Source organism: Rattus rattus, chromosome 5 (genome assembly GCF_011064425.1).
Source record: "Rattus rattus isolate New Zealand chromosome 5, Rrattus_CSIRO_v1, whole genome shotgun sequence".
Taxonomy (NCBI): Eukaryota; Metazoa; Chordata; class Mammalia; order Rodentia; family Muridae; genus Rattus; species Rattus rattus.
The window spans coordinates 67,952,278-67,968,760 of record NC_046158.1 but is presented as its reverse complement, the minus strand read 5'-3'; the positions used below and the strand labels follow the sequence as shown (position 1 = coordinate 67,968,760).

Sequence of the window (16,483 nt, the reverse complement as noted above, 5' to 3'; positions counted from 1 at the left end):
TGAAGCCTGGTGGCACTGGGGTGGCACTGAAGAATTAAGGTGGGGAACTCTGCAGCCAGCTGAGTGTTTCCTGTTTCACAGGTAGGAGCTCTTCTGGCCATTCCTAGATACCTCGGCACTGCTTAGCTTTAACCCTTGGGAACGTCAGAATGTTCAAGGATCCAGCAGTCGCTCAGTAACTCTCCACCTCTCTTGTGTTGCTGCAGGAGGCTACTTTTTGTACGGTTCTTCGAGGAGCTCGGCTGGGCCAGGCAGTGCTGAGCGATGTCTTACAGGCTGGCTGTGTCCCAGTTGTCATTGCAGACTCTTACATTCTGCCTTTCTCTGAAGTTCTGGACTGGAAGAGGTAGGTATACTGTCTAGTGAATTGTAGCTGGTGGCTTGGCCAATATTGGAAAGAAAGGCCTCTCAGACCATTGTGATGCACTCCCGGGTTTGAGAACTACCTTCAGGTTGAACTTGTGAGTCAGAACATTCCAAAGCCTGAAGCTTTTGACCACTGTGGCTTTATGTAATATCTCATAGTCAAAACACTGGTGTACAGAGGTGCAGAAGAGAATGGGGTTGGTAGATAAGATCGAAGTACCTGGAACATAAGCATGAGAGTGACATAATGAAGTCCTTTGTCTAAGAAAAGCACATGACCTTGAGAATGACCACAGCCATGTGAGCGCTGCACACACTGCTGGGCGGTTGTTGTTGTTACTACTCTTCCTCCTCTTCCTCCTCATCCTCATCCTTATCCTCCTCCTCATCCTCTTCTCCTTCCTCCTCCTCCTCCTCCTCCCTCCTCCTCCTCCTTCCTCCTCCTCCTCCTCCTCCTCCTCCTCCTCCTCCTCCTCCCTCCTCCTCCCTTCCTCCTCCTCCTCCTCCTCCCAGACTTACTTCGTTTTATTTTTCTTGTATAAAAACCCTTATGTGGTAGCCACAGCTGGAGCCTGGGTCCTCTGGGAGACTCTGGTGTGGGTTTTCACAAGATGGTCAGTGAATTCCTCATAAGGAGACTTGGTGAATATGGTCTCTTGCCAGATGTCAGGGGTCAGGTAGCTGTAGGTCTTGGAGATGGCATCAAAGGTGGAGGCAGTGCAGCCTCTGGCTGTAGCTGTTATCAATACCGGACATCATCAGTAGCTTCTTGGGCACAGGAGCAGAGACAATGTCAGTGTCTCTAGGGGCACGGATGAGATGCACCAACACAGAGCCCCAGGGACCTGTCACCTTCCATGGAACAGTGTGGGGCTTGACAGTCTTGTTCCCCAGTAGCCTCTCCCCACAGGGACGATGGAAAGCTTGGCTAGGATGATGGCCTCGGATGGCAGTGGCAACCTCCTTGGAGCACTTAACACTAAGACCAACTGACCACTGTAGTCCTCTGTAGCAACTACAGCCTTGAGCCTGGTCCGCTGGCTTGGCACAGTTCTTCAGAGCATTACTTGCAGCCCCTGACTGGCCAAGAGGATTCAGTCACCAGCACTGAGCTCCTGTGTTAGGACAGCCCTACAGTCCCCCAGGTAGCAGCCGTTCGTTGCCTTGCAAATCATCAGTACATTTAAAGTATATTAAAGTTTGAACATTTTGAAGCCACCGAAGTTTAGTAAGAGTGGACGATCAGAGGGTACTGGTGTATTGTACATTCAGTTTGCATGCGTAACAAATGCACAGAACATAAACAAACCTTCATATCTAGACTGGAATCCCAAGTTATGTTCATGCAAGTATTCCTAAATGGAAGGCACCTTGGGACTAGCCCTAGGCTGAGCGGTCCCCAGCTGCCATTACTCTAGCTCATTGCTCTGTCTTCCGTCAGACTTAGCACAAGGGCTTAGAGCAGTTCACAGAGTCTAGTGGGCTGTTTTTGTAAATACAGTTGTACCGAGTCATTGCTGTGCCCCGAGTCTACATGTTACCTGTGCAGTGCTGAGTGACTGCAGAGACTGGCTGGCTTACAAAGCCCAAGGTGCTCACACCTGACTCTTCATGAAGCAGCTGCTACCCCTGGGCTGGCGCAGCTGGACACAGCTGGAGAGCCTCTGACCCTACTTATTCCGGGGACTCTAATCCAAGCCCCCAGGCATCCAGACTCATACGTGCGGATGGGTCCAGCTGCTGTGGAACCGCACAGGGTACTGGCTGTTAGGGAGATGCTCTCCCTCCACCAAAGCTTGGAAATTCCAGGACAGGCGGACAGATTCTGCTTGGAGGTCTTCACAGGAGTTACCCTCTCGTCCCATGTGTCATTTCCACAAGATACATGCTAGAAGACTATTGAAATTTCATGTCTTTGCCACAAATATTTAATTGCTTTCTTCTCTACCAACTCTTTATGATAATTTATCCAAGTATAATAGCAAAGACATTTGAACAGCTTAAATAGCACCAATTGGCTAACTTCTACATTTTATATTTATTAGAAAGCTACTGTTAATATGATAGCATTTTATAATCTAATAATAGGATAGTTTCTCTTTCTGAGGAGGCTGGAATCTAGTGGTGCAGATGAGCAGGATTCAGGTTCTGCATCCTTTATCTGAATGCTGGGGCCAGAGTGTTTTGACTGTGGATTGTTATGGATTCTGGAATATCTACATACATAGAATGATGCATCTTGTGGAGGGATCCAAATCTAAACATGAAATTCATATTCTGTAGGCTGCTCATGCAGGTGGCCTCCAAGCAAATCACATGATAGTTTTAATAATTCTATGCATGAATTCTTATGGTGTGAATTTCCCACATGTGGTGTCATGTTGGTGATCAACAAACCAGCTTTGGAAGCATTTTGGATCTTGGAGTTTTGGATTGGCATGGCCAACTCATGTAACCTTCGCAGATGCATGTGTAGAGGGCTGTGCGATCCCAGAAAAGAAGCAGGAGCCTGGCTACTCGAAGATAAGCATATGAAGTCCTTCTTTATATTTTAGGGAAGTGAGGAGTACTTCCAGCATTTATCCATGCAGGAAAGCATTTATTGAGCTCCTGATGTTTGCCAGTGCTGTATTAGTTTTCTGTTCCTGTGATAAGATACCCTGACCCAAAGCAACTTACGGAAGAAAGGCTTTGTTTAGGCTTATAGTTCTTAACCTTCCTAATGCAATTAATACTTCCTTAATACAGTTCCTCATGTTTGGTGATCCCAAACATAAAATTATTTTTGTTGCTATCTCATAACTGTAATTTTGCTACCAAAGCTATCAAAATATACAATTGTAATGTAAATATATGATATGTAAGATATCTGATATGCAACCCCTGTTGAAAGGGTTGTTCAACCCCCTAAAGGGTTGTGACCCATAGGTTCAAGACTGCTGTTCTAGAGGATAAGAGTCCATTAATGGTGGGTGGGCATGGCAGTAAGATCAGGGTGCTGAGAGACCATATCTTCCGTCAAAGGCACAGAGCAGAGTAGGGTTGGGAGCAGGCGGGGCTGTGGACTCCCCACCTCCTCAGCAGGGCCGCACTTCCCCCTTAACCATCTCAAACAGCACCATCAACTGTAAACCCAGTGTTCAAATATCTGAGCCTACAGGACATTTCTTTTAAATCTTCACTGTCACAGTCAGCCACAGGTTCTCCAAGAGGAGTGAGGTCAGGCCTTTGTCAAGGATGCTCTCTACTTCCTGATGGGAGAGCAGTGAAGCCATGGTTCCCAGACGCTGTGATGTAACTGGTCAGCCTCTGGCTGGGCAGTGCTAGGACGGTGAGACATTGGTGAGAGCCTTGTAGATGTAGCAGCTGTGAAAGGATTTCTTCAGATCAAGGTCAGCTTCAGTGTTGAGTTATGGGTGAGCAGCAGGAGGACTCAGGCATCAGGGGTCTGATGTCAGATAACCAGCTATTAGTGTCTGGCTTTGAAATGATGGCAGATTAATTCATCCTTTTTGGTCCTCTGTCCCATCTCTGTAGCAAAAATCGTTTACTCATTTATTCACTTAAAATCACTTATCCATGAAGTCCTGTCTGTGCAGGCCATGCGTGCACTGAGTGCTCTGAGTACAGCAGTGGGTGGACTAACCTAGTGGGCAGGAGCGGGAGCCAGGTCTTAACAGCTGTTTTTTGCAAGTGCAGTTACACCCTCTGCACAGCACACTGCACGTCTGGAAGTCCATGCCAGTCTCCCTCTCTCTCTCCTTATTCCCAGTCTGTGAGTGAATCCTATGTGGCACAGGGTAGAGGAAGGCCCAGCCTCCATGGAGCTCCGCCACCTCCGCAGGGGCTCAGTTCTTCTTCCTGCGCCTGCTTCCTGTCACTTACCGACCCCATAGACAGCATGGGCTGTCGGAGCTTAATCGGCTTCTCAGGACTGTGCTTCCACCTCCTAGTGGTTTCCCAGCTCAGCACTGAGGCCTCCGTGGCCTCCAAGGTCCCCTGTGTGCCTCATTACAACCCACCCTCCCCCTTTCTGCTTGGCTCACTCTTCTCCATCCTGTTTACTCTGTGGCAGCCACAGGGGCCTCCTTGCTAGCTGTTCCTGGACCATGCCCAACCCCATGCTTCCTTGGCCTTTCACTCATTAGCCCGGTGCCTAGAGCTCTCTTCCCACAGGCCTTCTCATGCCCTGCTCACCCCTCACTTTCTTCTGACATTCTCTGTTGAATTGCCAGTTCCCAGTGCATAGTAGGTCTGTCATAAGCAAATGCTGAATCAACGGATGGTTTTGTGTAGAAGCTAATTGGGGGAAGTAATTGTTAATTCCGTAAGCACTAAGAAGGGTAAGGAAGGTAGACCAGGAGGCAGCATTTCACATACAAAGGCCCTGTGGAAGAACAGAAGTTGTCGTGGTTGGTGACAGTGATGCCAGGGAGGACAGAGCACAGAGCAGACAAAGAGCATGGCTGATGGAAAGAGGACAGCATAAAGTGTTGCTTTCTGAAAAGGGCTGTGCACATGTAAACAGTGCTATTGTCTCCAGGGCATCTGTGGTCATTCCAGAGGAGAAGATGTCAGATGTGTACAGCATCCTGCAGAACATCCCACAGAGGCAGATTGAAGAGATGCAGAGACAGGTAAGAGGCCGAAGCTGAGACACCTGGCTGGGGAGGGGAAGTGGGTACCGGAGCAGTGGCTTGGACACAGAGGGCCTTTGACCAAGTGCATGGTTGTATCAGCTCTCAGAAAGGGATCATTAGGCCAGTTGCTTCAAATAACGTTGAGGTCAGTGGTTCTCAACCTGCAGGGGATAGCCCCCTTGGGGATCACATATCAGATATCAGATATTTACGTTACTATTCATGACAGTAGCAAAATTAGTTATGAAGTAGCAACAAAATTTTATGGTTGGTGGTCACCATAACAAGGAACTGTATTAAGGGTCACAGTGTTAGATAGGTTGAGAACCACTAGTTTAGATTAATGATGGATTTCAGGCTGTGCTGGGGACCCCTGCTGTGACTTGAGGGTGCCAAGTGATAACAGGTAACAGTGACCAAGACAGCCAGGGAAGCAAGGCAGCACGTTTGTTTGACTGTGTCCTAAGGAAGACAGCATTTGTGACAAACGGTCTTATTCCCTGTTCACCGTGGGTCTGCCTCCCTCCTTTGACCCTTCTCCGAGTAGTTCTCTGGCTGCCTGGATAGCGCCACCATCCCGTTCATGGGTTCCCATTCATGTTCCCATTCTGTCTCGTGACTCTCTCCTAAAGGAGCCTAACCAGGCTTCACTGTCAAACAACTTACATTTAAACGGTGGCCCTGAACTCAGGGCTGTGATTGTCTTTCTTTGTGTGAATTTTTACTGCTTTAATCTTTCTCAGAATTATCTACATGGGACAGAGGGAGGGCTCAGTCAGTGAAATGCTTGTCGTGCAAGCATGAGGACCTGAGTTTGTATTCTTAGGACTTGTGTAATAAGCCAGGCTTGGTGACACATACCTGTAACCTTAGTGCTGGTGAGGTGGGCACGGGCACATCCCTGAGACTCATTCTAGTGGCAGGCTTAAGGTAAGGGAGACCTTGTATCAAATAAAGAAATATATAAAGGTAGGGAGGGATCAAGGAAAAACCTGATGTAGACCTCTAGCCTCCACACACATAACACACACATAAACACACACACACATACTCACACATACACATACATACACAAACACACACATACTCACACATACATACACAAACACACACATACACACACAGACACATACAGACACATACATACACTCACACATACACATACACTCTACAGGCACACACCGACACACACACTCATACACATACATGCATACACACACATAACACATACATACACACAGACACACACACTTGCATACACATACATATACACTCATACACATAAACACACACATACATACCTGGGCGAGGGAGATGAGTGAGAAGAGAACTGGAGGCCCTCCGCTTGCAGCCCACACTTTCAGCCTGGCTTCTTATTCTTGGCCAAGTGGCCAGAGAGCAGACTCTCTGGATGAAGGCAAACAGTCACCCAGCTGTGGGATAAGTAGGAGAGCTACCTGCTTCCTAAGTGTATTCTCAGACTGCCCAGATGTTCATCTACCTTTTCTCTGCTCAGCCCCTCCTGGTACCCTGCCTCCCTCTGCTTTACAGTGTCCAGGGATTTAGGAGAGGGAAAATGGCTGTGCCTGGTCCCACCCTTTGTACTTCAGTGCTGTATTAGTAATTTTTCATTCACTGACAAATATTGGAGATGATTACATTACAAGGAGGAAAGGGTTGATTGGACTTGATATTCAGCAGATTCTGGGCTATGACTGGGTGGACTTGTTGCTGGGTAGAGGGACAGCAGGCCACAGCAGAATATAGAGCTGAGCAGAGCATTTCACTTCTTGTACAGCGTGAAGAGAGGAAAGGGCTAGAGCCCCATGATGTCCTTCAAGGGTGCATCCCCATGACCTGAGCCACCCCCTCCCTTCCTTTCTAGAAGCTTTACTCCCCTCCTCCATACTGCCAGTCAGGGATCAGGCCTTTAACACAGGCAGGCGAAAGTGACACTAAGCATCTTTTCACACAGTGATTGGCCTGCATCTTCTGGGTGAAATGGCAGCCTGCACTTAGATCAGGCTCTGCCCTGGAAAGCCTTTTGGAAGAGCTTTGTGCCATTCTGGGAGAGAAGAGACTGCAGGATGCTGGTAGCATCCCCACTGGCTTCTCATAGCCCACTTGTGCTTGCTGAGAGGTTCTGGACTTCCTGCTATTACTCGCTGTTGACCTCATCTGAGCTTTGTGAATCTGAGACTCTGTCTAGAGCTTGTCAGATCTTCACCATGAACCTATAGCATTGGAGAGTGCCCCTGAAGAGCCTGGGTGTTTGGTTCTTTTTGTCTCTTTTAATAATTATTTAAGTTTTAGATAGAAGCTCACTCTGTAGACCAGACTGACCTGGGACTCATAGAGATCCACCCACCTCTGCCTCCAGTGTGCTGGAATGGAAGGCATTTGCCTCCATACCCTAGCCCATGGTATCTTCGTTTACTAGATTAATTATAGAATAGCCATGAAATGAGATTGCACCTCACATAAGATTCTGCTGTGGGAATGTTAGGAAGAAGCTTGGCCTGGGGAGATGAGTGGGTTTTGTTTAGCTTCCTTTCTGCCCTACCAGCCCCATGCTGAGATCACTTACATTGTGGAACAGAGCACCCCCTGACAGTCCACAGAATGGCATGGTTTCTCAGCAGGATCAGGGTGGGAGCTGTCAGTCTGGGACAAGCCTGACTTCCAGTCAGTTGTCAGTGGCAGGTGTGGTGTCACTGGGACAGCTGAGACGGAATGAAGCAAGGGCACGTAAAGCATGCTGCTCCTTGTTATTGAGTTTGAAGATTGCACTGAGCCATGGCTCCATCCATACTAATTGTGTGACCATCTCAGGCACTGAGTGGTCTGGGCTTTCATTTTATCATCTATGGAATGAAGGGCTTAGCTGACTCACCCGGCATGCTCTAAACAGCCATTTAATAACTCCATGAAGTCTTGTCTCTGGCAGGAACATTACCCTCCCAGCCAGCACTGATATTTAAGGAGTCATCTCTTCTCTTCCTGAATAGCTCAGGTCACAAGGTCCCCGACCTCCGCTGGTGGGCACCTCCCATCACACCAGCTCTGGGGCATCTCTGCCTCCGCTCTCACTCCCCTGCTTACCAGTCTTCATTTAGTTGGGGCTGCTCCCCAGCTGTCCAAGGTGCTCTAGGATAACCATCAGTCTGCCTGCCTTTCTCGGGGTTTGTGTTCCCCAAGTGGCCTCTTTTGTCCCCTAACTCCACATTTCTGAACTGGATTGGTCCCAAGTAAACACGCTTGAATTAATTTCCATGTAAAGGCTGACAAAATTGAACTGTGACTAGAAACCAGAGCTACCAGCATCTGTCATTGCCATAAGGTATCCTTGGGTGAGAGCCTTTGATGATATGTCACCTCTCACTCACCTCTCACTATATGGCACTATAAAGAAGTACTGGAGCTTAGAAAGAAAAGAATCTGGAGGCCCACATGTGATGTCTGTCAGCTCACTGGTTTGGCCTGCCATGTTAATGGAAGGGACATGTGATGGTGAGTGATCATGAGAGAGCAAGATGGGAACTGTCAAGCCCCCCGGCATCCTTCCAGGGCACGCCCACCCTGAGTACCCCTCATACTTCACCCCTTAAAGTCCAGGGTGCTCTCCACCGCCACCATCTGAGGACAGAGCCTTTACGTATGGGTCTTTGGGAGACCCACCAAGGTGTGCACTGCTCTGTAACTGCACACGCTGCCTTTGCCTTCTGTTTACATCCCTCAGTTGAGCTTCACCCTGGCTGGAGTGTTGAAACTACTCACACACCTAAGTGAACCTTCCCTGGGAGCTCAGAGTCAGGTTGTTTTGTAATCTAGGCATATGCTTTTTGAAGAAAACCAGTTGCAATCACTGGGCCTCCTACCTCCCTGCCAGGTGAGGGGTCAGTATGAACTGACACCAGGGCCTGACATCATCCTAAGAGAATTAGAGCAAGAGCTTAACAAGGTGCAGGAACAGTTGTCGCCAGCAGGGGTCTCCATCTACTTTTAAGTGACTAATTTTCCTGCCATGGATTAAATCTGTGAGAAATCCCCGGTGCCAGGAACTGCTTGCTTCTCAAGGGACACAGTCCTCACTGCTGTTCTCTGGAGACCATTTTGTTCAAGTGACAATGCAGGCATTTGCTTTACCAGCATGGGACAGCACTCAAGGCACGCACACACTCACTGAGGTGGGGGGGGGCATTAAAACTAACTAAATATAAATATAAAAGAAAGGCTGTGATCTGAATGTTATGCACTCATTATCATTCTCACTGTTACTGTTGGCCTAAAGGAGAGGGTTATGGAGGGAGTTATACCTACAGATAGGGCTAGAACCTTAACTGAGCCAAAGCTGTGAGGAAGTCAGGAGTTATGAAGAAGACCATCAAAGAAAAGTGTCTCCAATAGATAATTCTGAAAACTCTCTGAGAGCAGTGTGAACAGCACAGCATTGGAAGTCTCGCTGTGCCTTGCACAGCTTTCGGGAGCCATCTCCTCAGTTAGTGGGTGTGAGCTGGTTCTCACTTAGACTTTATTGTACCCTATGCTGATTAACTAGTTAATTTACTGAAGCCCTAATTATTTTCAGGGAGAGATTATGGGCCCCAGAAAGGATTTGTGACTCTTGCTACAATGGCAAAGTTATCTCGGGATGCAGTGTTTCCCCGCAGAGCTGTTTGGGAAGATGGCGTCCAAGTTCTAGAGTACACTAAGCTCAGATGGACGGACAGGCGTTGCTCAGGAGCAGTTGCCCAGGCAGCCTGGCTGGCAGACAGCCTCTGAGTGGGGCTTAGGGATGAGCTTTGTTTTGTTCAAGGGCAGGAGGAAATTTGCAGGTAAATGTTTTTCTACAGTCAAATGGCACATTCATCCCGAGCCTCCCTTGAATCACAAGAGAAAGCATGCAGTCTCCTGTCTCAAAAGGCTGGGAGATGCTGGACTGGCTAGTTAGAAATTTTATGTGAAGGGGGAAAGGTGTAAGTAGACCCCTGGTTTATCTGTTGAGCAGAGTTTCCAAACACCGTTTTATTGGTCAGTGGCTCCACCACAGTGACCTCTAACCCTAGCAACACTAGGAGGTGGCAGTGGGGAGCCTGCCTCGCCTTTGAACTCTCCTTTGTACTCAGCTGACCAGAGGCCTTTGAGGTGCCAGGGCCTTGAACATCTTGTCTTCTCTCTGGTCGCCAGCACTCAGGAAAACCGAAGCTGCGAGTTTCTGCTCTGATGCATCTCAGGGTCGTGTGCGGCCGCCTAGTAGATGTGGCTGCACATGGATGTGCTACAGAGATGACTTGGGGATGTCGGGATCTGACTGGGGAAAAGACAGACCACTGCGTAGCAAGTGAGCCCAGGCGTCAGCATCTCTACCTATCTAACAAGGGGTCCAGATTGAGCCAGAGAGGCCACAGGGCAGGGGAGCTGTGCCCATCCGGACTCACGGCCACGTGCTTCATGTGTGGGCGAGCCACCTCGAGGGCACTCTTGTTTGCCTTGTTTGTATAGAATGCACTGTACTCCAGGATTTGGTTTCCATAGCCACAGCTGTTCTGAGGCCACAGCGTTGAAGGGAGGACAATGACACACAAGCTCTTTGAGTCTGAGATGGGTCAGAACTCTCAGCAGAGCAGACAGAGCCCAGAAGTGCTGTCGGCTTCCTTCCCTACAGCGGGTCTGGACAGATGGTGCAGTTCTTCAGGACTCAGTGCCTTTATTTTGTTCTTCATGGCCTGCGTTCCCAGTCTTAGTATCAATGCATATACCATTCCCCCTCAAGTCTTTAAAGTTTAATGTAGTAAGCATATATAATTTTAAAAAAAATATTGGTTCATCCATGTCTTACAAGATTTTCTGGACTGTTTTCCTTTTTCGTTTGTTTTTTATTTTATGCACGGAAGGGTTTGCTTGCATATTATGTCAGCCACCTGAATGCCTGGTGCCAGATCCCCTAGAAATGGAGTTACCGACCGCTGTGAGCCGCCATGTGGGTGCAGGGAATTAACTGCTGAACCATTGTTCCAGCCCCATAAGCTTTCCGTTTTGAAAGTGTTCTGCAGTTCCTTCATGTGTCTAGACACCTCAGTCACCCAGACTGTGTTATCCGAGGATCCCTTGTGCTGCCAACCTAACTGTCTTGTCCCTAAGGTTATATGGCAGTCTGCCTATCACCCCCACCCCAGCAACCCCAGTTTACAAAGCAGATTCTTTCCACGGGAGGGAGATAGGCTATTAGAAGAGTCAGCTCTTTACATTCAGTAATCTTCCAAAGACCACGCAGCCCAAGGCCGGCAGGGCACACAGTGTTCTGCCACAAATGCGCTCAGACACCAGGGCCATTTGGCCTGGGCTGTGGGTGAGATCGGGTCAAATTCCCAGCCAGTCAGGCTGACTTCCCATCACCTCACCTTGCTTCCTTCCCAAAGAGGTTGTTTGAGACAGTTCAAGCTGGACGCTCCTGGAAATACATTAGGAAGAAAGGGTGTCGCGACCGATTTCCGGGATCAGTGCTGTAATTCATGTGATTCCTCCCCCTCTCCCCAACTGTGAAATGGATACTATTTTATTTACGAAGTCGAGGGCCTGAGATGGCACAGATAGCTTGTGTGACCTTTGCACAAGCCTGACCTAGGGATTGAACCTTAGTTCACATAGAATCTATGTGGTGGAGGAGGGCACCAATTCCTACATGCTGTCCTCTGACCTCCAAACAGCAGCAGTGTCACACACGTGCATGTACACATTCACACATGCATACACAATTAACAGGTAAATTACAGTCTTAGAACTTTACACACACTCAACACACACGTACACATATAATAAATAAATTGGTGAATTATACTTTTGGGATTATACATACTCGCACACAAATATACATATAAGAAATAAATTAGATTATACTTTTGGAACTATGTACACACTTGCACATGTTCACGTGTATACTCTTGGAAATCCACACACATACACGGACTAAATAAATTAGAGGACTATACTCAGAATTATACTAAACACACTAACATTCTCACATGCACACGCATCCATGTAGTAAGTTAATATATTATATTCTCGGAAGCCCACACACATGCAAACACACACAAAATGATTTTTCTTTAATTCTGGTAAGCTACTCTGCTGTCTTCTTCTTCAACTTGGCTTTGAAGCTTGCTCTTAGAAAGTATGGGGCTGGCAGAGCAGCTCAGTGGTAGAACCCTTACCCCACATGCAGGGGTCCTGATTTTAGACCCTAGCACCACCAGAGAAGAAAAATGCTACTGTGCTGCTTCCCCTCAGAGGGAACACTTTCTGGGCTGGAATTCTTCCTTTGAAAGGAGAAGTGAGTTCTGATACCCAGAGGCCCTGTGGCCGGTAGGAGAGCCTGGCTGAGGGTTACCACTTGGGGGAGATTTTCAATGCATGTTTTTGCAGTAGTACTGTGTATTCTGTGTTTGAGTTTTCCGTGTATATAACCCCACACTGTGAGGGACCAGTCCACGCAGTTGTTTAAACAGGGTAAATAAGGACTGCTTTAATCGGCATCTTAAGGGAGAACATTGCTCTGTGTGTATGTTAAAACTTTTTTTTTTTTGAAACTTTGGTATTAGGAACCTTGTTGGAAAAAGACTTTTACCAAGTATCTGATGGGAAGCCAAGAAAAGCATTTTAATAGAACTGTCTCAGATTTATAGTTCACTGGGGCCTGTAAATAAATTTTCCTGTCTTTAAGATTTGGACTGATTTGCAGTTGTTTGGTATAGCTTCTGAGATTTAAATCCTCGAGGTCCAGATGGAGAGACCATAAAGCCGTGTTCTCTGGCAGCCTTGGTATGTCTTGTCCGTGTGCAAGCACAACTGGGTCGTGGCACAGCTCTCTTAGTCTTGTCTTCTGTGACACCAGCGTCTGTTCAGTGCTTGGATTTTCTACAGAAATTTACTCAACTGTCCAGTGAATTCATACATAGCATGTGCATGTGTATGTATGTGTGTGTGTGTGTACATGCATGTACACACGTGTAGTGTGTGTTTTGTGTTTGTATGAGCATGTGTCTGCACATGTGTGTGCAGGCCAGAAGTTGACATTTCTTATATCACTTCCCCGCTTACATTTCTGAAACAGGGTCTCTCATGAACTCGGTGCTCACTAATTAGCTCCACTGGCCAGCAAGTCCCAGAGATCTCTTGACGTTGCCCCTCACTCCTCCCCCCAACCCCCAGCACTGGTTCCAGGTCTGTACTACCATGCATTACCTCTTACATGGGTGCTGGAGATCTGAACTCAGGTCCTTATGTCTGCAGCAGTTGCTTTACTGACTTATCCTAAGCACAGACCTTGTTCCTAGCATGTGTTGGCCTGTTAAAGGTGATTAAAAGGAGGCACTATGCAGGAATGCAGCCTGTTCTTTCACAGGGGACCTCAGGTTACTGGCGCAAATGTCAGTAGTAATGAGAAATCATATGTCAGGAGTGTTACATACCCAGTTTCACTGAAGGCCGCCAGAAGTGTCTCCCAGAGGAGAGCGGGTCAGGAGAAAGGAGACTTCAACTCTGGGTACTATGCCAGAGAAGAGGGAATGGGCTGGGACATTGTTGTCTTCTACTGGAGATCTGGATGATAAGTGGGAGTCCAAAGAAGCATCCCTGGCTGGGAGGAGACCAGCAGCAGAGCGCTTCCTGGTGAGTTAGGAGGAAGGGGTAAATACTTGGAGAGGAATGATGTGTGTGAGGAAGAGGAGGCTAGGTAGTTAAAGGTTTGTAAAAGTCAAAACTTAGACATTATCAGGCATTCCTCAGACTTTACCAATGACTGTAAGGCCTGTGGCCCCTCTAACCTTGAGGATACATCTATAGCCAGAGCATTGGAACCCAGTCTCATGGTGTCTAGTCGGGTATTTGATTTTTGTTTTTATGTGATATACAGCAGTGTTTTCCAGCCTGTGGTGAGCTGGGGTCAATGCAGTGGGTCACAACTGGATCTTTCTTTCTTTCTTTTTTTAAAAAGAGAATAGGAAACTATTAGAGTGTTATATGGTGAAAGTAATTATTTCCTGAAACATTGGCTTCCGTCTTGAGTTGTTGGGCTGGTGTATAGCTCAGCGGTAGAATCTAACACACACAAGGCCCTGTGCTCAATCCTTAGGGCAAAAAGTTAAAAATCTGTCTTAACTTCCCATAGAAAGCATATTTGTATGTTTTGACTATGTCCTAGTCAAAAAAGTTTTTTAAATGTGGTAGTGGGAACCTCACGGTTTGTGAGTGGGAGAGACCTGAATTTTGATGCTCGAGTCTGTGATCCTGTGGATGAGCTCTGTAACGGGCCAGTTAACTCCCCAGGATTCAGTGTTCCCGTGTAAACCTGGCTGGGTAAGACTGCCTAGAGGTCTCATCCGCTGCTGAGTGAGATCATGTATTTAAAGCATGTGGTTCTGGCCCAGCTCCGTGCTGGTGGTCAGTCAGGAACTCCCTGGGGTCTGCATCTGAATTTGGGAAAGCGCCTCCTAGGAAGGAGCATGGTCTCCCTCAAGGAACCACAGTGAGTTAGTGCACTGCGGATGGATTATGCATTTGCTTCTGGGCTTGGAAACTTGAAACAGAATGGAGTCCTGTGGGCTCGGGTGAACTCCCTCCGTCTTGGCGTGGAGGCGTTCACCTCTGTTCTTCTCTCAGGATCCACAGGGCTCACAGGGAGGTAAACACTGATTCCCTGCTCAGCCTTTTTGCTTTAATTCCCTGTTATAACTTTCCCCCTTGCCAGTGAAATGATTTTTTTTTTCTTACTGAATTTTCCCTTCATCTTCTCATCTCTTCTCTGCCAAGTCATAAGTTTTATTCATTCTTTTGGTGGGGTGCTAAAACATTAAAAACAAAGTAAACCATCAGAGGAAGATTAAAATCCAGATTACCATGTAGGTAGTGGACAGCTGTGAAGACCTAGATGGAGTGGGTGTGAGCCCAGCAGGCAGGGCCTTTGGGCAGATCAGCTGTAGAGGGTGTGCTTTAGAGCGGGATTTTTTTTCTACTTTCTGCTTTCCCTTCTCTCCCTCAGCCGCCTTTCCGGGCCCCTTCTCTCTCACAGTTGAAGTCCCACTGGAGAGCAGAGACGAGTCTCAGCCCCCAGATGCTTCAGGCCAGGGGCTAAAACACTCCCATAAATCTGAGGCTCATTTTAGTGCCATGGCGCAGCCGTGTGAGGGGCTGCTCTCCGTGGCCCCTGCCCTCTTGCTTTATGGGCTGCTTTGGCTCTTCTCTATAAAGAGGCCCAATGGAGTCATTTGGAAATTCTTATCAGTTTGCTGACAGCTATATGGGCCTTTCTGCCGAGTCCGGGAGCTCAAGCAGGCGTGTGAAATTTTTGATATTAAAACTGAAGAAAACTGCCAGGCAGAAGAGATTGGGCAGTGCAGTGGCGATTTGGGGGCGCCTGGGCTAGCCAGGTCATTAACCCTTGTGGATCTAGCCTCACTATTGCTGTTGGTAGGGAGAGACTCAGGATGAAGCCGGGATGGAAAGGGCCTTCTAGGAACTTCCGTCTTTAACCCCATGCTGACAAACACTGTTCCCTGGCAACATGCCTTCCTGGAGGAAGTCGCAAGCCTGGGGGTGGGGGGTGGGGATGGGGTGGGGGTGAGGGTGGGGTGGAGTGGGGTGGGGTGGGGTGGGATGGCCAGACTGGCAGTGGTTTCTTTCCTAAAAGCAGCGTCTGGCCAGCTCCAGCTTGCATCTGTGTGTCCACAGCTCTGCTGTTACTGAAGCTGAAGGGACTTTGCTAAGTCTGCTTCCCTGCCCTTTAGACCCCCTCCTCAGAATCCTCCCAGAGTGCTTTGTGGAGCCCCAGGCCCATCAGTGCTGAGCCTCTGCCCTTCCCTGCACAGAGAAGAGACTGGAAGTCTCCCCTTCCTTACCTTTCCACTTTCCCTTTCTTTGCTGGAAAACTCTTCGGCCAGTAACTGAAGGGAAGGAAAAGCCATTACCTGGACTGAGGCCAGTGGCTTGATGGGAGCTTCAAAATCTTTGGCATCTCCCACCCAGAATGCTTTTCCAGGCATTTTGAGCCCCCTCCTCCTCCCCCTCAGTTTCCCAGCCTTGCCATGGGTGTGTGTGGGTGTGGGGGTTGTCCTCTGTCCCCCTGCTCTGCTGATAGTTTTAGGAGGGACGTGGTGGTGATAAGCAAAGTCAGGGGACATACATATACACATACACATATACATGTTCTGTACCCCTTTCTGTCATAGACATTATTTTTCCTTTTTCTAGTAGTTTTGCAAGCATGTTCAGTTTAAAACAGCCATTTAGCTTGAGGTTGCGACAAAAAGCAAGGAGCGTTTGTGGTATGGTAGTTGGGCTGAGACATGCAGCTGTAATGTAGAGTTGAGCAACAATGTAAACACTGGTCCCATTACTATTCCTACACCTTCTAAAGGGAGTGTAGTGATAGGCAAACACTGAAGGACAATGAAGCCAGAGAGTCTCAGACTCCAAAATGGTGG

At 48.0% G+C, this 16,483-nt stretch overlaps 1 protein-coding gene across 1 annotated transcript in view; it reads left to right on the top strand.

Annotated features, from left to right (window-relative positions):
• Ext2 (exostosin glycosyltransferase 2) overlaps nt 1-16,483 on the top strand; it is a 134,267-nt gene that overhangs the window by 33,249 nt on the left and 84,535 nt on the right. Inside the window, exons 6-7 of the mRNA XM_032903764.1 lie at nt 207-346; nt 4,910-5,003. Of these exons, the coding sequence (XP_032759655.1) occupies nt 207-346; nt 4,910-5,003 (234 nt within the window). The remainder of the gene's footprint in view (nt 1-206; nt 347-4,909; nt 5,004-16,483) is intronic.